General features: G+C 33.4%; 1 protein-coding gene and 1 long non-coding RNA gene across 9 annotated transcripts; both read right to left on the minus strand.

Moving 5' to 3' along the window:
* Positions 1-282: 282 nt before the first annotated feature.
* Positions 283-6,481, minus strand: LOC123902549. Of its 8 annotated transcripts, XR_006807652.1 has the most exons (12): positions 6,157-6,462; positions 5,731-5,824; positions 5,516-5,626; positions 5,388-5,435; positions 5,102-5,197; positions 4,679-4,821; positions 4,049-4,198; positions 3,639-3,769; positions 3,159-3,518; positions 1,588-2,732; positions 848-1,110; positions 283-475 (listed from the first exon to the last, which is right to left on the minus strand). It is a non-coding gene; the product is annotated as an uncharacterized LOC123902549 (long non-coding RNA). The 8 variants fall into 8 exon arrangements; XR_006807654.1 differs by having other exon boundaries at positions 285-475; positions 848-982; positions 5,516-5,824; XR_006807655.1 differs by lacking the exon at positions 283-475 and having other exon boundaries at positions 803-1,110; positions 5,516-5,824.
* Positions 6,482-7,515: 1,034 nt separating this feature from the next.
* LOC123912268 (structural maintenance of chromosomes protein 1) lies at positions 7,516-21,750 on the minus strand. The gene is made up of 18 exons (XM_045963208.1): positions 21,111-21,750; positions 20,782-21,018; positions 19,967-20,200; positions 19,339-19,577; positions 18,186-18,452; positions 17,745-18,015; positions 16,670-16,794; positions 15,625-15,734; positions 15,187-15,294; positions 14,956-15,095; positions 13,563-13,652; positions 13,278-13,486; positions 11,141-11,310; positions 9,811-9,920; positions 9,358-9,731; positions 8,782-9,033; positions 8,034-8,261; positions 7,516-7,902 (listed from the first exon to the last, which is right to left on the minus strand). Exons 1-18 carry the CDS (start codon positions 21,546-21,548, stop codon positions 7,854-7,856), a joined length of 3,651 nt encoding a protein of 1,216 aa, XP_045819164.1. The 5' UTR covers positions 21,549-21,750; the 3' UTR covers positions 7,516-7,853.
* Positions 21,751-22,876: the final 1,126 nt, after the last annotated feature.

A 22,876-nucleotide genomic window follows, 5' to 3' on the forward strand; every position in this document is an offset into this window, starting at 1 on the left:
GACAGAGATTTCATGATATTTTATCTTGGTAATATATCAGTAAAGTATTCACTATGTTTCTAATATTTAGTAATGACATAATGTGCTACTCATGAAGTCCTTGATTGGTCCATAATACTAATAAGGAAAATGGGAATGTTACAGAATCCATAATTGTGTTGGCTAATTTCTTTAACCGCCATGTATCTTTATTCATTCATACAAACAGCTATAAACCCTTTCTTTTGTAGCAAACACTAAAAGATCACTGTTCACAACTGTAAATTATGTAACATCAAAATCTTTATCTTCGATTATTAAAAAATAAATAAAATCTTTCTCTTCCAATTTCAATGCTTTCCACTTTACAAACCTCTTGACATGAACATGACTCATAATCTTTTAGAAACTATATTGTAGAAACAAACTTTCTTAATTTCACCAAACAAATTGATTCATTCGGGTCTGATGCTTTGCCCCAGTTGAATATGCTCAACTTACATGCAAAAAGAAGGATAGTTATTAGTTAATAGTGGGAAAAGATAGACAGTCGTGTATGGGCAATATTGGAAATTCAGGGGGGAAATGATGATGTTTTCTCTTCCCACCTCCCGTGAATCTTTTATACCCCCAATATTCCAATTTTGCCCTCGCAGAAAAATTCGATTTGCAGAAACCGAATTTTTACTAGTGCAAATTCAGAGTAAATTTCGGTTTTTAAAAACCGAAATTTGTTTTCAAGGAAAAAAAAAACTTCGGTTTCTACGAACCGAAGTTTTTTCAAGAGCAAAATTGGAAATTCAGGGGATAAAAGATTCACGAGGGGTGGGAAGAGAAAACATCATATTGGAATAAAGAAAAGTCCAACCCAATATATAACTAGCATGCAGATGGGCCGTCTATCCATTTTTTTCTATTATGCTAACGTGTGTAAAGACCACCAAATTAATTCAGATACATTTGGAGATTCACCAAGTAATTTTTGGAGTGGTGGTTGATTAACCTACAACGAACAAAAAATATATAAACCTCCTGTTGTTACAATTAGCATTTGTGTGATTAGAGAAGAGAGCAAGCATCATCTTCCACTAAAGACAAATCTTGAAGATTACACCATGGACATACATTTATCTGATAAAAAAATTATTAAATGGATTTACTCAAAACAAATAAATAAACATAGTTTTCACTTTGTCTAAGACTTGCGGATGAACCAAAAAAAGAATTAGTCAGAGCAATAAAATCTTCTTACTAACCAAAAAAGAAAGGCTTAATTAATAAAATGGTCCCTTAAAGACATTTTTAGTTTTAGATTGGTCACTTAAAGAAAAAAAGGTCTGAATAGGTCCTTTAAAGAAAAAAAAAAAGTCCGAATAGGTCCATAAAGACATATCAGACTATCAGTTAATCAGTTTAGTCCTATTCGGACCTTTTTTTAGGGACCAAACTGATTAACGGAGATGTCTTTAAGGGACCTATTCGGACCTTTTTTTCTTTAAGGGACCTATTCAGACCTTTTTTTTCTGTAAGGGACCAATCTAAAACCAAAAATGTCTTTAAGGGACCATTTTACTAATTAAGCCAAAAAGAAACTAAGCAATTGTGTACCTGTTCGGTGGTTAGTTTATCAAGGTTCAGCACAACAGACCTTTGGGCACTGTACTTCTTGATGGGAGGATCAGAAAATTTTACCGGTGGCCGCACGGATAGTATCCTTTTATATATGAGTGTCTAACATAGTCTCAATGTAAACGATGTATATAGGAAAATGCTTGAAACATTGTTAATAATGTGAAAAGTTGTTTGGGAAAAACATACCTCCAAAACTAGAGCAGCCCCTTAAAACAATGTTGACCAGGCTTTCCTCATATTCTCTTTCAAATCTTTGAGAGATTCACAAAGGTGATCAAATACAGCTTTATGACCCGGAAAAGCAAATATTTGTCTTAAATAATAAAACATCTTTCCGCTTTTGTACTAGAGAGATCGCAAATGTTCTTGGTATCAAAGATACCGGGATTGATTATCCCTATGTTGAAAGGACAAAATTTCCCACTTTTGTGTATGACCTTAGAAAAAAACATGTTGGTGACAATGGGAAAATATTCAACTCATCACATCTTAGGAAAATCTTGAAAGATGTGTCGGTAGATGATGAGCACAACAAATTGTATTTTAAACAATTGTTGTCTTATTTTTTGGTTGAGCAATTTCTGTTATGTGCAAGCGACGCAAAGACTCTTCGTAGTTCTTCTTGGGTGTTTGTTAAAGATCTGGAGGCTTTTGAGCCAATCAACTGGGCAAAAGCTGTATTTGATCACCCTTGTGAATCTCTCAAAGATTTGAAAGATAAGATGAGGAAGTCTGGTCAACATTGTTTTAAGGGGGCTGCTCCAGTTTTGGAGGATTGTTTTTCCCAGGCAACTTTTCACATTATTAATAATGTTTGTTTCAACCATTTTCCTATATACATCGTTTACATTGAGACTATGTTAGGCACTCATATATGAAAGGATACCATCGATGCGGCCACCAGTAAAATTTTCTGATCCTCCCATCCAGAAGTACACTGCCCAAAGGTCTGTTGTGCTGAGAGTCGAAGAACTCTCTTTTGAGTTTTCAACTTGGCACAATTTGTAAAAAATCGAGGTATTCATGAGCATCTTCTTTTCCTCGGTCAACTCAAGATTAGTAAGCTTTGTCAGACTTGATGAAAGCTTAATAGGCTGTCTAGTTTTTATCTGAAATTGATCCTAGAAAAGAAAGGAAACAATATATGACTAAAGATCACAAAACAGTGCAGCATAATAACATCACTTCGTCTGCAGTGAGATTAGTTTTAGCATAAAATACTAGTTGAAAGGATTACCAACCCCCAAAGTCATCTAGCAGAGCTTTATCTAGGCCTACAAAAATGAAAGGGCTCACAATTAGGGGCCCCAAAAATCACATTTTAATAGGGGGCTTATTAGTGGGCTTAGTAGGTGGCCAAAACATGGGACCTTGTAGAATAGGGTTTTTTTTACACCTCTAAGTACATACTACATATTGTAATAAGAGTAATGAATGGAAGCAACAAATCTGGGGAATATAAAAGAGGAAAAAAATGAAGTACACAATGGATTTGTTGCTTCATTTGTTTCCTCTTTTATATTCCCCAGATTTGTTGCACTTCTTACTCCAGCTTCGGAAGTTGCATTCTTGTCATCAATTCCATCATGGATCGTTCTATGTCTTTCGAGCAACTTGACATGTTTCTCTTCCAAATCTGCATACTGTTCTAAAATCCGTGCACGATCTTTTATAGCTATTTGCAATGCATCTTTCAGTTCCTTGGAACAATTCCTCTCAGCATCTAATTCACAACTGTTAGCTTCAACTTCAGCTCTGAGTTTTTCAGAAAGGGAAATCCACCTACTTTCTGCCTCGGTCCATTGATTTCTTTCCTGCTCAAGTTTTATTTTGAAACTCTCTTCAGCTAACGAACATGTCTGTCCTACGTTTTTATTGCATTCCCTCTCATGCTTGTACTGTTGCAACTACAAATATGATTCACAATAGTCATAAACTTACTAAGTGATTGAGCTGCATTATCTCCGAAACAAATTTCATGTACTGGCTAGAAAAAGAGAAGGCTGATTATGGTGGAAGAGATATACCTTGAGTTCGCAAATTACTTCTAGCAATTGGTTCACCTCATCATGCATTACTTCATTTACAACAGCTTTGTTCTTGATAAGCTTTGACACGTTGTGCGAATTTCAATGTACAAATAGTTTCACTCCTACAGCTGCAATGACGAGTCAAGTAAATATCTATATTCCATAAGAATTTAATTTATATGCACCGTCGGTGTAAAGTTATTTTGCACATGCGTCCAATAATATACTGACACTTCATGTATGGTCATTAAAAACACATGATGTGTCACATTCATTAAATGATGTGGCAACGCGTCGTTGAATGTATGTGTAAAAAACATTTAAACCGACGGTGCACAACAATTAAACACATTCCATAATACATAAAGAGAATAAAAAACCAAATCACCAGTTGTTTACATATCTACCTTTGTGCAGCGGAAATATCGCAGAGCAATGTTAATTTTGCATTTCCACCAAGAGACTCCTGCATTAAAAATGTCAATTTGGAGTCTCTATATGGTATATGCCGCTGCTTTCCTGTCTGAGAAATTTCAGCAAGAATTTTAATCACATTCCTGCAATCGGATTTAACCTCAGTAAGCACTTGGAATGATGGGAGGGTGATTGTAGAATTTGTTAACAAAGGTATAATTATGATGAACAAACTATAAAAACAGCAAGGAATAGAAGTTTCAGCTTGAAATTTTATCCAATCAATTGTTAGAGCAAAGTATGTGCCATGCCAACAACTAGATCAGTGGGAAAACACTTAAGTATAAAATGATAGAAAGATGTATAACATGTATTAAAACCCCGTTTCGGCTACATGTTTATTGAGGCTATACCAATAGCAGGGTTTGATAGAAAGATACAGAAGAAAATAAACAGGAAGTCCTATGGAAGATGCAGGGTTTGATAGAAAGATGCAAAAATTCAAACTATAATGGATATCTACAATGGAGCAACGACTAGAGTACGAAAATCTGGAGTGGCAATAAAGAATTTTTCATAACAATAACATAACAATGGAATAACGCAAGCATGTTAAATCATACCCAAGCTGTGAAAGTGATTTATTAATGTTATCAGCTTCCTTCAAACAGGATCCTGCTGCACCTGTTGATTTCTGTCATTCTGACCCAGCTAAATCAACAAGATTGATTTTACTTGTTTTACATCTAATACGATCTGCAATACTCTGCAAATTGAAAATATGAACTTATATCAGTTACTCTTATATTTTCAGTTATATTGTGATGCAGAGAAATGTCTTCTGAACAGTTGCTTTAGCAAACAGGACATGAGAAAAGCAAAAGTTTAGAATAGCACATTGTTTCTTCTAAAATTTACAAAGTTAAAGATCACTAACTGTTCGAACTTCTTACTATCTGCACCCCACCCATTATATAATACAATTTAACTATTGTTCAAAACGATTAATCCACAATCACTGGCCAGGAGATAATAGTATATTTTACCTTGCATCGAGATTCAACTACACAAGTAAAAACAGTATGTGAACGGGAGCTTTCAGAATTTACACTGGTTGCACCTACTGTTCTGTTTAACAATCCCTGCATAGTGAAAGGTACATAAACACATAAAATGAAGTCCTGCCAACAAGCATTTCATACAAAATAGTTGTTATGAGAAAAGTAATGAAGTGCTCTTTTAATGCCCATTTAAACATGACAAATTTAGTTGAAACACATTAGTTAAGCAGAACGAGAACACAAGAAATAACTATCAGTCATTCAACTCAACCTCAAGAAAAGAACAGTGACACTAATACTGGAGTTGATCGGTTTGCTCCTACACAAGAAACACAACAATTAAGTTCATAGAATCATCAAATGATTTAATAAAGAATAGAACTTGAAATTGATACTAACTTCATTTATGCGGGCAAAGAGTCACTCGAAAATGCGAGGAGCAAGACCTCCTTGTTGAGTTTTCGACTTCCAAAGAATTGGGAGGACCCCACATTGTGGAATGTCTTTCCACTCCCGGTATAAATGGAAAGAAATTGAAAATTAATAATCAAGAAAATAAAAAAAAAAAAAAAAAAAAAACAACAACCTGCCCATAAGCAAAAATGGAAATAAACCTGCCCGCCCATATGCGAAAATGGAACTATTGAACCCCGCCAAGCAATTCTTTACTAGGGGGACACCAATAAGCTCAAACATATACTAGTATAGCTGAAAAACAATAAACAACAACAACACACGAATCAAGTAATTGCAGTAAGATCACAAGAGAAACACTCATCAAATGAAAAGCTCATGTTTTTGGTGTTAGTATTGCAAAGGAAAATGCTAAAAGTGCATTGATTAAAAGCTAACCATGCAACATCTTTTACAAATTGTTACCGTAGAATTGTTATAATTCATCTTTTCTAAAGAATTGTTACCGTATTGCAAATAAAAAGTGTAAACCACAAATGTTACCGAATCCCCCAAACATATTTAACCTTAAATATTTTTTTTTCAAAATTAATTAAAAATAAGATCACAAGTGAAACACAGCATACCGAAGAAAACGTGCCTGGGTAGAATCCATTTGAGCAACAGAATCAAAAGTGAAATCGTGACTGACCGTTGATAGACAACGAATCACTAGAAACCTTCTCAATCACGGAATCTCCTTTGCCTTTGTCATGGCACATTGGGCTTCAACCTCATAACAACCTAAAAATCAAAATCACTTAAATTAAAAACCCTAAATGATGAAGAGGAAAAGTGTAAAGCGAAAATCAAAATCACGATTCATAATCACTTTTTCTGAATCGCGGTTAGAAACAGAAAATCGTTGGTTGAGAGGTGATTGCATTATTTATGTGCTATTTTACATTGTTTATAAAAATGCCAACGAAATAAGACCCACAAGTTTAGTTTAAAAAAAGTGTGCAAATACTTTTAAATTTAATTATCAATTTTTTTTTTACTGAAAATCTACAACTCATTATTAGGGATTTGGATTCTAAGTAAAGTGTAAAATGAGACAATCAAGGATTGTAATTGTATAAATTCACAATTTTTTTTGTTTAGTAGCCTTAGAAATCTCACTTAAAATTTGTGAATAAGTGGAGTGTTCGAGGTTCTTATTATTAAGAAGCAAGATCCTTCAAAATATTTTTCTTTATTTTAAAAAAAAAAAAAAACTGAATATTATGAGTCATCTAAAAATATTAATATACGAAATTACACTCAAAAGATGCCTACATTTTTGGGAAGAATACTAATTTGGATTGATCCTCGAAGGATCTTGCTTATTTAAAGTACCGTAACCAATCAATCCTTGAAGGATCCTGCTTCTTAATAATATTCAGTTTTTTTATTAAAAAAAAAAAGGTACTGATAGTTTCTAATAAATATTTTTTAAAAGATATTCAAATAATTAAGATACCAGAATCTAACACTTGTGTCATACTACATCATAACCTCAAGAAGCTGCGGACGTGCTGAATGTCGTGGTCAAGGGGGTGTGGTGAAGTTGGTGTTATGCCGAAGGTTGAGGTCCCTGGAACTAGCCAGGGAAACCCGATGTTGGCTCAATTAGCAGCTAATATACAAAATGTTCAACATGCACCAGACCACAATATGATTTCGAGATGTTACTATTATTGATTGTACTATACTTTTCACTTGGGCAATTAACAAGAAGGTTTGTTTGGAAATGAATTAAAATATAAGTCATTAATATTTTAATGTTTGGACATCCAGATATTGCTACTTTACGGAATTCACCTCTTGTTCTATTTTATTTTTTTGGTCTTAACCTGTTATTCTATTTTTAATCCATTCATAATCAACAAAGTGCTTAAATTCTTACGACCGTTGAATTTTAAGAGGAATGTATAGATAGCATTAATATTATGACTATAAAGTAGTAGAAAAAAGATAATGCACTTCTATTTGTTTACTAACGAATATTATGAATGTATAGATAGCATTAATATACCTAGTTTGTTTACTAACGAATATTCAGAGCTACATGGCATTTCTAAGTCAAAGATAATGCATCTAATCTACTGTGAGGCACTCCTATTTACAATAATAAGTTTAAAAAAGGAGGCAAGTGGTAATTTAAACACCAACTTTGACAAGAGGTAGTGATAAACAAGATAGAGTATATAAGTTCAGGAATCATTAATTAAACAAGAAATAAAAAGCAATGCGAGCTCTGTACATCGAAATCAACTTATAATATATATCCAATGGATGAATTTTAGGACTCCCGGTATTTAGTCAAATCAAATGTGAGAGTACCCGAACAGCTGCAAAAAAGAAAAAACAGTTGTGTATATCATACAAACAAACTAGGTATATAGATTAGATTTATGCCATCAACATAATGAAAAGAAAAGGAAAAGAATACGACTTATAATCATGTAATGAAGAAATTTACCCTCTATCCGAGTCCCTGTGAACCCCAATTAACGATTCAGCTTTGTCGTAGAAGCTGTCTTTCAGAGATATTACAATACTCTGAAAACCACATCCGCCATCAGTGTCCTGATTAACCCTAGCTCCTTCACAAGATTTTGATCGAATAAAGCCAGCAACCTTCGCAACATTCAAGTTGTCCAATGCAGCATCAACTTCATCCAGTATGAAAAATGGTGAAGGCCTATAACTGAAAAAAATAAGGAAGTGGGAACTTTATGTTAATGGACATGTGCACCAAATCTCTGTAAATTTAATGTAGGCAAGATGTGTTGGTATATTACTTGGATGAACTCTTGTTAAAATGTAAAAAAGAAGCATTATAAAACTTCATTGTTTAACAAATTAACATTGTTTTGTTTTCATGTTTAGATATACAAATCTTGAAAAACAGAAAACAAAGTAAAAACAATGTGGACGTTTTATGATTAAAAAAATGAATAATGCTAGCAACACACTCTTTAATAAACACACTCCAACACACTCTCTTTTATTGGTTGAAATTCACATGGGTCCCATAAAAAAATATGAACCCATATAACTTTTATGGGACCCATATAAATTTTAACCAATAGAAGAGAGTGTGTTAGAGTGCGTTTGTTAAAGAGTGTGTTGCTAGCACTCCTCAAAATGAATATATATATTTTCTCAAACCAAATATGTTCAATGTTCATGTAGAAAGATAAATTAATTTTACAAGTATAAACTACCTATGGATGGAGAATAGCAACGCAAGCGCAGCAACAGTCTTTTCACCACCAGATAGTTGTTCCATGTCGCGGAACCGCTTTGTTGGTGGCATAGCAGTGTACTTCATGCCATGTAGAAATGGATCATCTTCATTTTCCAAATTTAAGTATGCGGTTCCACCGAGAGGATGAGTGTTGCTCTTTGTAAGTTGTTTGTAAATTTTATCGATATTACCAGCTATATGGTTGAAAGCATCCATGAACAAATCATATCTGCATTCAACAGATAAATAAACATTGGTCTCACTAAATGACAGATAACAAACAACAGCATATAAAAATAGTTAATTATAAAAATGACACTGTTTTCATTTTGTTCCTTTTTTTCCAAATTTAATGTATGTCGCATCACCATTTCATGGTGCAGCCTTTGTAAGTTGTTTTCCAAATAGCGGCCATTCGCACCACAATAGCAACCGGAGTGCACAAGTTAGTTGCAGAGTTGAACACCAAAACAACACATGCCCAAACTATTGGCTTGGCTATGTACTAATATTATAAATAAAACAAATATTGACAGATTGAAAGATAATATACCTCTTCTGCTTTACATCATTGAATCTTTTTGCTTTTTCTTGTTCTTCTTTCCTGACAGCATCAAACTCTTCAGTTACAGCTCTTTCTTTTTCAAGCAGAGCCTCATACTGGTCCAATGCCTTCAAATTTGGTGCTGTTCTTTCTATCTCAGATATCAATGCATCCATTTTTGTCTTAAATTCTACCTCTATTTTATCCCTGTCAGAGTGTTTATCTTTTAGTGTCCTACTAAGCTTATCGAAGTCAAAAACTGGACCCGGTGTTGAGCTATCAGTATCCATGGGATCTGATATGATTGGAAGGCTAATCTGCTCTAGTTCACACTTCTCTAATATTTCCTGCTTTTGCCCCATCAATTGCTCAATCTGTGTCTCCTGTAACGATACTAAATATGTTGGCTATCTATGCATTATGCATGAAAGTACACCAGAAAAGAATTTTCGCCCATCTAACCTTTGAGTTTATCCCACGATTAAGTTTGGATAACTTTGTTGTGGACGTAGAAGCCTGCTTCTTCCATTCATGGATTTCCTTTTCACAATCATCTGACTTTGATTTCCACTCTACAAGGGCAGAAGGACATAGAAACCATAAAACTCCCACGACAGAAACAATAAATTGAAATGATGGTGGGTCTCCTAACAATTTTGTGTTACCGATAGATAGATAGATAGATAGATAGATAGATAGATAGATAGATAGATAGATAGATAGATAGATAGATAGATAGATAGATAGATAGATAGATAGATAGATAGATAGATAGATAGATAGATAGATAGATAGATAGATAGATAGATAGATAGATAGATAGATAGATAGATAGATAGATAGATAGATAGATAGATAGATAGATAGATAGATAGATAGATAGATAGATAGATAGATAGATAGATAGATAGATAGATAGATAGATAGATAGATAGATAGATAGATAGATAGATAGATAGATAGATAGATAGATAGATAGATAGATAGATAGATAGATAGATAGATAGATAGATAGATAGATAGATAGATAGATAGATAGATAGATAGATAGATAGATAGATAGATAGATAGATAGATAGATAGATAGATAGATAGATAGATAGATAGATAGATAGATAGATAGATAGATAGATAGATAGATAGATAGATAGATAGATAGATAGATAGATAGATAGGGAGCATATCAAGTGAGAGGAGTGTCTTATTATGAGAGATGAGAGGATGAAATATTGACCATTGGATACAAAGGAACGGTTAAAATTAAATAAAATACAATGTGCTCCTGCAATCCTGCCCCTTGTTTTAGAGAGAGATAGAAAGAAGAGGTGAAGGACCCTGTTCAAGAATGACAACGGGAGATGGAATGACAAATTGGATATCACGGATTTCGAATTTGTCAATAGATTTTTCTGCATTGAACGAATTAACCCAAATCTGAATCGCAAATGTTCACAGAGGAGGAGAGGGAGATTGAAGCGCATAGTTTGATAAGAGTGATCAGGTGCGGTCACATATTTTAATTAATAATTTAATGCCAACAGTTGATTTTAATCTAGTGGTTATTAATCAATCCTCTCATCTCTCACAACAGCAACTCCTCTCATATATATACATATATATATATATATATATATATATATATATATATATATATATATATATATATATATATATATATATATATATATATATATATAGAGAGAGAGAGAGAGAGAGAGAGAGAGAGAGGGAGAGAGGGAGAGTGCAATGAAACACAATGATGAGACATGGGTTGTTTATCTTTATAATATACCTTTAGCTTCATCCTTCAATTGATTCATCTCCTCAGTAGCTTTCTCTGCTGCTAACATTGCTTCATCCTCTTTGTTCTGTACATGTTCTAAATCATTCTCTAAAGCACTTACAGAAGATTCCAATTCTTGAATTCGAGAATTCATGTCCCGATTTTGCTCATACTCCAACCTGCAGAGTAATTTCAATAAGGAATAATAATAAATGAATGCATAAATTAATTCAAGAATAACTAACTAGTTGACAAGTAAAAACAACTGAATCTTGAATGTTACTAATATTTTTTTATATATAATTAAAGATTATAAATAACATGCTAGAATATAACATTAGTGAAAAATGAAATGGTTGTACATTTTAGTTTTTTCAATTTCATTATATAGTATTATAATTAAAAAAATAAATTAAGAGAAATGAAAAGGAAATGATAGGGACCGTCTATTTCTATTTAATTGAATTAATTTGTTTCTTTACCAAAACAACCAAGAGTCCACTTTCTCTAAGCCTTAAAAGTTAAACCGTAACTAATCCTACTAGCTATTTTTAATTCTTCCAGTATATTTCTAAGGTTTCAGTGTTTCTGTCTTAAACCAAGAGTCCACTCTCTAGTTAATTTTTTTTTTCTCTCCCACTTGGTCCCTGTTAGGAACCCAGCCCTAACAGTCTCACATGAGAACACTTCATCTTCCACGTCCTGCTTTTCTAACTTGCTTGTTCTAAAACTGGTGACCTCTGCAAATTTGCTGAAAACCAGCAATTACCAAAATTGTAAAAGAACCAATTCACTGGACTAACCCACAAGTCTTGTGCCATTGACTCATTGTATAAATCCAAAATTTACTAATGTAAAATATAGACAAAATTACATCTTCAGTCTCTTAATTTTAGGCAACAGTTTAGTCCTTTATTTTTTTTTTTTCAATCCTCTATGTTTTTAAATATTGTCACTATCGTCCTTTTTAAAAAATTTGTCTGGTTTAGTCCTTTATAATTTTAAGTTTTTTTAACATCTGGATTTTTTATGAAGATGGTGATGAACATGATATGAATTTCGTGGATTTCTAGAGAAAATTTGTAAAAAATGACAACAATATCAATATTTAAAAACATAAAGGATCGCAATGGGAAAAAAAAGATAAAGGACTAAATTCTTACCTGAAATTAAATTAAGGGACTGCAGATGTAATTTTGCCTAAAATATATCCTAATAATAAAATAGGTATTACATTCACTATTGCAGACCACACGTCCACTTAAACGGGAATAAATAACAATCACACGACTCTAGACTTCTATGCATAATCCGAGAATTAGTGTTTCTATTCCCGACACAATATAGCAATTAGTGTTTCTATCCGAGAACTAGTTGGTTTTATAATACGCTGTAAGCAAAACACATACATGTAAGTTGCTCGCAAGTAGAGATGGCAATTTGACCAATACACAGTGGGTACCCACAAAAAATACCCATAACGGGTAGGGTAAAAACCCGCATTTCGGCTACGGGGGCAGGTATGGGTAATTACCCAAAAAATGAGCGAGTATGGGTGCAGGTACCTTAGTACCCACCCCGCCCCATACCCACATAATATATATTTATTTATTTTATTTATATTATTAAATAATAATAATAACAAGCAATTTGAAAAAATACAACACTATTAAACTATTACACATTTTAAATAAATATGTTTATTTATAAGATAAGGAAAATATAATGTGAATATGTCAATAGATATATGAAATATGAATTTTAGCATGAGGTTAGTGCTAATTTGTTTATAATTTTCAATAGTTAACATTAAAAATTTTGAATTTTATAAAAATGATATGATATTTTATAATTGCTCGATTTATTTTTAGCAAAAGTGCGGGTAACAGGTATGGGTACTTAGGTACCCATAGGATATGGGCACGGGTACAAAGGTTGTTGCCCACGCGGGTATGGGGATGGGTACAAGTATTTTTTTCAAACTGCAGGTATGGGTACTATGGTACCCTACCCATTGCCATCCCTATTGGCAAGCTCACAAATGCATAGTATTATGTAACATGTAGATTGTGTTGCAACCAATAACATGAGATATGATTAGAAAAAGAAGGAAAAAAAAACAAAATAAAGGGAAGAAGGAACACACTGATATTTTAATTTTGAAAGTTGGCTACTCAGGTTCAGCCTCTCTTCTGCTACAGTTTGAGCATCCTTGAGTCGATTTTCTTCATACTCGCGAATGTTTGCTACCCCAACTGACTTGCTGAAGTCTTTGTATATCCGATCAGTGATTTCATTTATCCTCTTCTCAAGAGTGCGTAATTGTTTATTCCTCTTTTCAACAGCATCTCTTAACTGCAGCACATAATATGTAACAAGTTCAGTATGCAAGAATACTGCTACGAATAAGCAAAGGAATTGCCAATGTCACCTTCTCCAGTTCTGGACTAATACGTTTAATTTCTTCTTTGATGGTCCCCTTTTCGAGACTAAAATTTGAAAGTTTGTCTTCAATGCTTCCCTGGTAAAAGGTGAAACCAAAAAGATTTCAAATATTCCACGAGGAACAGAAGACAGAAAAATCACCAATGCGGCAAAGGTTTTCCTATCCATACCCAGCCAAAACTAGCATTTATCCAACTAAAGATGCAAAAAAATATAAAAATCCAAGCACTGAATAGTACCATAATATCAATAATAATGTTGTTATCCATTAGCACAAACTCTCCTAGATAAGTGGATATTGAATATGAATGTAGAATAAAAATAACTCCCTGTGCCGTGAAGTATTAAGATCTAAATATGGGGAAATTAAGAATAATTTCAATGACCAATCTGGGAAGATTTATAAAGCAAGACCAAGTGGAATAAACCATCATAACTCAAGGATCGTAACACAGATTCTAAGATCGTACCTAAATTACAAAAAATATGCATGAAGAGTAAATTTAGCAGTTAGCAAGAAACAAAACAGACTCTAACCACAACATTAAACTACACTTAAATTGAAAAAAACATAATCAAAAGTGATATTAAAATAGAAATTGCATTTTTGTATATCAATAAGGGCTTTTTTTTTGTCAAAAGAAAAGTTTTTTTTTTAAACTAAATTAAAAATAAAAAGGGGAAGGATAACTACTCCACCCACATTATTAACTATATAGTTGTATTATAATTTAGTTCTATGATGTCAGTCACGGAGCAGACTCGTATTCCATTGCAACGCATTCTACATGCTACCCATATGCTGCAGCTTATTCTTTTTTGAGATTTTGGTCATTTTCATTTTATTATAAGTGTGGCCCAACCTCTTCTTCTCAAAGATCCAGGAACAGATCAGGGAAGGAGGAGGGAGAGTCGCACGCAGCAACGGTGCAAAGAAGAGGTGCAGTCACAGGCGGTGGAGCAAAGAAGGGATTCTGGTGGCAAAATGGACTTATGGAACGAGGTGAGAGAGTTCAAAAGAGAACAGGTCAAGCGAGTGGAATGATCAAGAGAACAAAGACAACCTTATCAGGATTTTATGAAAACTCGACCCAGATGTCAAAAAAGCCTTTCCATCTCTTTCGATCCCTAAACTTTGCCTGAAGTATTCCTTTATTTCTACAAAACCACATCCACATATGATTGTGAAACACATATGTAGCAAGCACATGCGCATCAGCTCAATAAAGGAACAAAGATAAACGTATCCACACAATAAATGAAATAAGCTTTGCATGCTTTGGTTGTGTATCACAAAAAACCTTCAAAGGCTGACAGCTTGCATGCCAGAACAATTGATATTTTTTACTATGAAAGAATGGTTAAAATCATGGAGTTACCTTTTCAATCTCAGCATATTGAATTTTCTTCTCAAGTCCACTCTTTTTCCCCGCTGTTTCAGACTCTTTAAGGTGCATATCCCTTATTGATCCAAGCTGTTCCAACTCTGATTCATACTGCTCTTTCTGCTTAAGACATGCTGAAAAACAGAATGCTTATTTCAAGACCAAATTTTTTGACCTAAATTAAAAATATATATATTAAAAGAATTAAGAGAATATAATAAAAACCTTCAAATTTCTTGTCATCCCACTGTTTAGATCTTGCTTCCATTCCACCACTAGTGCCACCGGTCATTGTGCCGGACTTCGTCAGCAAAATTCCATCCACGGTAACAACTGATCAAATTACATATGGAAATGTTTACTATTTCGTATATACCAAGTTTCAAGGCACCAGGTATGGAACAGATGCAGAATAATTACATGGTAGGATTCTCAATAAGCAAAAGGGATTGTTAGAAGTTAGGAAAGCAACAACACCAAAAAAATCCAAGGTGTAAATATCAGAGTCAAGAAGGTCTAAATTTGACTGAACAAAACGAAAGCATAACAAGAAGCCAGAGGGAAAAACAAACAGGAAATCAAGAAGGAACGTCTAAGTAATAGTGACATGTGTTAGTATAACATAATACAAACAGGTAGATAATATTAAGAAGGCATTGTTACCTTTAAATCTCTCCCCACTCCAGCTTAAAATTTTGGCTTCCTCGAGGTCTTCACAAACAAGAGTATTCCCAACAGCAAATAGAATTGCCTTCTCCAAGGAGGGATCAAACTTGCACTAGTTAAGTTCAAAAGCTTAAAACGCTTTTAAGTTCATTATAGGAATATAAATTAGTTGTTAACAAACTCAACAATATAAGTTAAAACTTCATGATGAAGTATTTATATAGAGGTTAAAGAGTACAAGAGCGGGTTATGTTTAATGTTTACGGACTACGTAGTTAAAATCCACTAGTGGGTTTATCTTTATTGGAATACATTAAACTGATAAAACATACAACAGCATTTTGATGAAAGGAAACCACTGAACAAAATATCATATGAGGAAAAACTACATCTAATTAGGGAGTAGATTTAATTTTAGTGAGATATGGGAAACAGCATGGAGTGTTATAGATTAACAATGTTAAAGTGTTACAGATTAACAAAAGAATTAAGATGACAAATTTTTTATAATGTAAAGATGAATATTGACTGCAGCTCTACATATCACAGTGACTGAAAATGTAACTCCAACAAAAACAGACATTTATATGCCCTTGTTTTTTAACGGATCTTGACACATTCCTGTAAAATTTTTAAATACTATCTTAATTTAGCAGGAAGCATGTAAACCACAAATAATTTGTAGGGATAAAACCACTGGACAAATAATTACATTAATTTTTTTATTTTTTTATATGAAAACAATTGCAGTAAATAAAAAGGTGAAGAGTGTAGTGATGGATGGTCACCCATCACTTTTTTGCTTTTTCAGATTAAGAAATTCAAGTAATGTGATTGACATCAAACATTGATTATATTTTAAATCCATCAAACAATGAAGTATTGATGGACAACTTAGCTTGGAAGGTAAATTTCAAAATAGATCTGTAAATGAGTTGTTAGAAAAAAAAATCAAACAACAAAACTTTGAAGCTTTTGTAGATAGCCTCAAAATCAGATTCCTCAAAGCAGCCACTAGTTAAATAAGGTTAAATAAGGATATTGAATCACATCAAAAACCAGTTTTGATGTACCCCCTAATGAGCGTAACCTTTCCATTATTTGCTTCACACGAATAGATTGTAGAGGAATAAATGTCTGGGGAGGAAGCCTTTGCTCTTTTAAATACTGTAGAGAAGCACGAAAAATCCAATCAATATATAGAACTTCAAAGTTCAAACAGGAAAAATTATACATGTTTACAGTTTACACCAAAGATATAGCTTTCAGCAATTATAACTACAACAGCCTTTCAAAAAAAATACAACAATTACAGCAATCTAGCCATTGCAACTAAATAGAGGTGTCAAAAAAAATCTGATGGAATGGCAGAAGCGGGTGTTAAATGTAATTATTTAGGTCCTCAGAGACAAAAGGACAACAAAATGTAGGTCCATCAGCTTGAAAACATCAAACTAGTTTCATGTTTAGGCTTCAAGTTCACAAGGTGTTTGCCTCACATAACTTTCTGCCGTATTTTGAAGTCCATGATATTAATCTAAGAAAAAGTAGTGTTCCTATATACAGACATCACTAGACCTATTATAACATGGACAACAGTGGACCATCATTATGCAACATTGATTAATATGGTCCTCACAGTAATAGGGTGGACCATACAGACTGGATTATCCTCTATTCCTAACCCTAATTCAAGAGTTATACCCAAATGGTTCCCATAAAGGCTTGGAGAGGGCAGGTTGAGGATGGACGCCGATGATTTGGGATAAGGGCCAAAGAGGGCAGCTACGGGATGCATTGGAGAAGGGGTAATTTGGTATGGAGGGTGTAGGGTGCACCCGAGAAGAATCTAATGGCTAGAACTAGTGGTACACCAAGGACCACCATCAAGGTGGTCCATATTAGAATCCACCGACATCATACTTGTTAATAGTTCTCTAGCTTCTTATCTTCTTTTGTGTTTATTCAGTGTAATCAACTATAACAAAAAATGTATTAAAATCAAAAGCATTAATAAGCCATCAACAGCAAATAGGAACAGAGTCTAACTTGTTTGTAATCATAAAGTTTTGAGAAATAAAATGGCACAAACTAGGATATTGATAAATTTTGTTGACCTTGATGCATTCCTTCCCAGTCTTTTCATCCTCGACAACAACTGCATCCATTAATTTACCCATAGCAACAGTAACGGCTAGGTTATACTTCTTCTGCGTTGGCCTACAAAGTTCAGTCATGCGACCATGGACTCCTTGAAACAAGCGTTTCAGAGTCGCCACAGCCTGAGACAATTTAGCATCTCTCTCATTTTCATATCTATCAGCCTTCAATTCACGGAGATTATTCTCTACTTCGCCAATTTTCATCTTCAAGTTATCATAATTTCTCCTGCGGATGAAAAGTAGCGCGTATCGTTTAACAAATGTCCACAACAAAAACTGTAATGCAGTAGGATATGCAACAAAAAATAAAACAGGAAGAAAAATAATAATAATAATAATAATAATAATAATAATAATAATAATAATAATAGTAATAATAATAACAAGTTGATTTACTTGGCTTCATTATGTTTTTCTTTCATCTCACGCAGTTCTTTATTCAAGTTTTCAACGGTATCCTTATTTTTTGCATAATTATCCCGAATTTTTTCAAGCCTTTCTCGCATCTGTTTTTCCTGTGAATCCAGCTCAGACTCCCGGTTTTTTAATTGTTGAAGATTTTCTTCCAAATTATTTTGAACTTCACTATCAGCATGTTGCTGCCTATCTAGAAGTTCTTTTTCCTCTCTAAGCTTTGCAGTTTTCATCCCAGCTTCCTCTTTTCTGTTATAACAGCATTATCATCACAAATTTGAAAACAGAAAGAAAAAAAAAATGAATAACAAATCAAAAGTTGAAATGAATGCTAACTACGAAGTACTGGCAACGCACGGTCAACAGCAAATGACAAGAAATTGGCCACTGAATAAAAGATTACCATATGCAGGCAATACCGTCTGTAAATCTCCACCTGATATTAGGCAAAATATAACAAATCTATACATGTTCCAACTTCTAGCCAGTGATATTTGTTTTTTTTCTTCGTTTCATTTTGACATTAACCAACAAATGTGCAATTTGAACCCACGAGGAATAAAGACTTTCTTCAACAAAGAGATAAATAATAAACATGATTTATCCCAGCAGTAGGATCAAATAACTACTCCCTCCACTCTTGATTATAAGTACGCACACAAAACCATTTTCTAAAATACCCTTCAATTCATATATATTTTACTTACCAATAACTATTCTATTCTCATGGAACAAGTTCCCATGAAGTGCAAAATAGAATTACTCTTTCTATTAAATTAAGAAAAATAATTGCAGTTAACTAAAATTCATAATTAGCATGAATTTAGGTATTTTTGCTTAGAATCAAGACTAGAGGAAGAAGTATATAGTCAGCAAGTGGCATATAAGATTGTTAGTGCAAACCAAAATCAAGATTTCCCAGATTCTGGCTTCCAGATCTATCAGTCTTCCTTTGTGTTCTGGTTCTAATTGTATAAGGGTTGGAATATGTATTCCTTTTTGTATATTTATATTTTTGCTGGGTAAAAACATAAGATTTAAGCTCACTCCGAGCACTAAGCAATTATCCTGTTTTAAAAAGAAAAAGAACAAAATATAGAACGGTGACGCTCATCTACAGTGCATAAACACTCACATTCTAAAATATTCTTCCAAGTCATTGCCATCTAACTTGAGCTGATCACCGACATTTCTACTCTTCTCCTGTAGGTCTGCCATCTTCGCTGTAAGATCCTGAATACCACTCTCTAGCCCTGCTATGTCACCGGCATGCCTCCTTTGTTCTTCCTTTTTTTTGTTAAGCTCCTTCTTCCCTTTTTTAATTTTTGTATTAATACGAGTCATTTCCTCCTTTAACTTAAGAAGCTCAGGTTGCTGCAAAGTGGACAGAAAACCAGAAAAATCCCATAAACTACTCAGAGCAAAACAAATAGAATCAACAAAGGAAACAAAACTAAAAAACTTAACAAGATAATATTTTAGACAATCCAAGATCTATATTTCATTTGTGTCTGAAGGACTTGGGCACTGTTAGTTCAGAGGAGAGGATTCAAACTGTAGTCTCATTGTACCACTCACAATATAGCTAGATTAACAAAGCCATTTTCAAAACTTGGACACTAAATTTTAATCCAGTTTTTTTTATAATTCAAATTAAATATGATATGATCAGAAGCAACAATGTTTAAAATGCAAAGCAAATGAACGGACTTTGTGAAAGGTTCAATGGCTAGAATTGAAAATGTAGAAAAAAAAACACTCACAGTCTTGTCAAGTTTGTTGCTTTTCTCAGTTATTTTCTTCTCACGTAGCATAACTTCTTTCAGATATTTGGCTTGCTCTTTTTTCTTTTTACTGGCTTCATGTTCATAATTTTCTAGTTCTTCAATAACACCTTCACGACTTCTTTTATCAGTTTCAAGTTCCTCAGTTGTTTTAACAATATCATTTTCTATATTGTACAACTGCCACAAGAAATGTTCCTTCTTCATAGATTTCTGCAAGCCGGAAAAAAAAAAAAAAAAACATATTTGATTATTTCACCAAAAGCAGTGGTATAAAGATCAAGAGAGAAATTGAAGAGGAAATAAAAAAATGCATGAAATAATGATAGATCCAACAGAAGAAATTAAACTGAAATAAGACTAATAATCTATATCGAAGATGACCTCTGAAGGATAATCCTCTATACAAGAAAAACTGAAACAGTAAATGACAACCGATGGAGATGAATCTCCTTGCAAAATGTAAAAAAGTTAATGATACTCCCACATGGAGAACACCCCCTTTGAGATGGGAAACCACCCTGATACTCATCCTGACCCCTTTTATAAGCAATTCTTCTTGAGTTTTGTTGGTTATGTAAACAACATACAAGCATATAATTTCATATCATATTTTTATATTTGATTATTTCAAAATAAATTTAAATGTTGAATTGATTTTGCCTTCAGGGTACCAAAGAATTTTCCTTCTTTTTATTCCCTCTCCTCCACATAAATAATGGGTCTATCTTTAATAATGTTCCTATTTAGTATACTAGGCACAAACGAACATAAATCAAAAGCAGCACAGTTACCAATTGATCTTGCAGTCGAAGATGTTTCTCTGCCTCTTCCTTCTGTTCTTTCTTCTGCTTTCTCTCCATAACCATTGTCTTTTTCTTCTGATAAACAAGTGCCGATTTCTCCTCAGCAGTAGCTTTTTCTTCTTCAAACTGCTCATAGTCTCTCTTAAGTTCATCAGATCCAGATATCTGCTCAATAAGTCCAGTAAGCTCCTTCGGGTTCTTGGACGCAATAGATTCCACATCACCCTAAAACAACAATTTCACCCTTTTCAGCATTTTCAACAATTAAACAAACAGCATCATCGACAAATTGCAAAGAAATTAAGTCAAAAACGAACCTGAAAGACTAAGAAATTGCGAGCCTTAACAAGAATACCTAACGATTTGAGTTTAGCATTATAAACATCCCAAGTAACAACACTATCATCAATACGATACTCACTTGCTCCGGCAGAAGTAATGGTTCTAGTGAATTTGAGCTCAGAATCATTCGCAAGTCGATAAATCAAACGAACGAAAGCTCTTCTTCCTTTCTGTTCTTTATCTCGATCATCGAATGCATAGATGAGATCTTTGAGTTGAGCACCACGGAGTTGGCCGGTTCTGACGCCAAGAACGAAGCTAATAGCGTCCATAAGGTTGGACTTGCCGGAACCGTTAGGTCCAATAATGGCGGTGAAATCATAGAAAGGACCGATATCTTGGAAACCCTTGTAGGATTTGAAATTCTCGATCTGGAGTTTGTGGATTTTGCCAGGAGAGAGTATCGAAGGCATGGTTGAAGTGAAACCCTAGGTGGGGTGATTTGGGGAAGAAAGGGGGTTAGGGTTTGGGAATTGAAGGAGGGAAATGAAATTCAATTGGCGGGAGGTTGGAGAGAAAGAAATGTGTTGCGAGGATTTTCACTTTCTTGAATTGTGGAATTTGATACGGTTAGCAGGAAGCAAGCATGATTGGAACTTGGAAGGAATGGAATTTCACTGAGGAGTGGAGTTTTTCGTCTTTTCGTTTTTTTTTTTTTTAAATGTTAACTTGTGCCCTTAAGGCACATGTTAAGGAAACAAAAATAGAAATTATTAAATGTTAATTTGTACATTTTGACTTTTGAAGCATTAAATTTCTTGTATCATTAAATATTGAATTTCTATTTTAGTATATCTTAACATGTGCCCTTAGGGCACATGTTAACAAGACCCTTTCTTTTTTTGTTCGGTGTTTATTCATTTTAAATGAGCAAGGCCCACAACAATACAAGACATAACCAACATATGAAAAAGGCAAATGTGCTCTATTTTTCAAATGTAAATTTGTTGTATTTTTTAATGTAACTATTCTATTTTTGATTCTTATCATGTGTTTTTAGGGCATATGTTAATTATAAAAAAAGCTAGTTTGAGAATATAGGATCTTTTTGGTAAAATGAAACTATTAATTTATTTAAATGTAAAAATTAACATGATAAGTTATAAGCTAACTTATTTGTGTAATCAAACATATACATATTCGTATTAGTGTAAGAGTTATGAAAAGTGGTAAATTTCGATAAGCACTTAATTTGTTTTATAAACTACTTGTATATTCTAAGATACAAATTTATAAAAATAGATCTAAGTGTTTTTGCTTCACAAATATTAATAGAGAGTTGTGAGCTTGTAAGAGTTCAGAAGTTGTATTGTATAATTATAAGTCTTCAAGATGCTCAGAGTCTCTTGTAAATAGGAGAGACGAATAGAGTCGTTGATGAAGACATTGCCAGCTTGGATAGATCCATTGAAAGGTAAGTTGAACGCTGAAATCATTTCTCCTTTTGATGGAACTATTTACTTGATAAACCGGCTGATGACAATTTTAGCAAGTGTACTAAATTCGTCGTTAAGTAATAAAATTTATAAGATTCGTATCCACAGGGATTGTTCTTATTTTCAACTAGACAATTAAATTAAATTAGGATTAATAAATAAATTGCAAAGGGGGGTTTTCAGATTGATTTGTAGTAACAATGACAATAATTAAAATTGCAAGAAAGTTGAAACGTAAACTTTTATGAGAGAAAGACTATTAGGAATTATTTTGAATCCTCTCTTTGTCCCTAACTGGTACTCTA

Source organism: Trifolium pratense, linkage group LG1 (genome assembly GCF_020283565.1).
Source record: "Trifolium pratense cultivar HEN17-A07 linkage group LG1, ARS_RC_1.1, whole genome shotgun sequence".
Classification (NCBI taxonomy): Eukaryota; Viridiplantae; Streptophyta; class Magnoliopsida; order Fabales; family Fabaceae; genus Trifolium; species Trifolium pratense.

Bases quoted from the DNA above. Each gene is read 5' to 3' on its own strand.
- LOC123912268 (XM_045963208.1), bottom strand. From the start codon at position 21,548: ATGCCTTCGATACTCTCTCCTGGCAAAATCCACAAACTCCAGATCGAG. The intron at 19,578-19,966 runs GTGAGTGTTTTT...TCCACTTTGCAG, and splicing joins GCAACAAACTTGACAAGACT to CAACCTGAGCTTCTTAAGTT. The intron at 13,487-13,562 runs GTGACATTGGCA...TATGTGCTGCAG, and splicing joins TTAGTCCAGAACTGGAGAAG to TTAAGAGATGCTGTTGAAAA.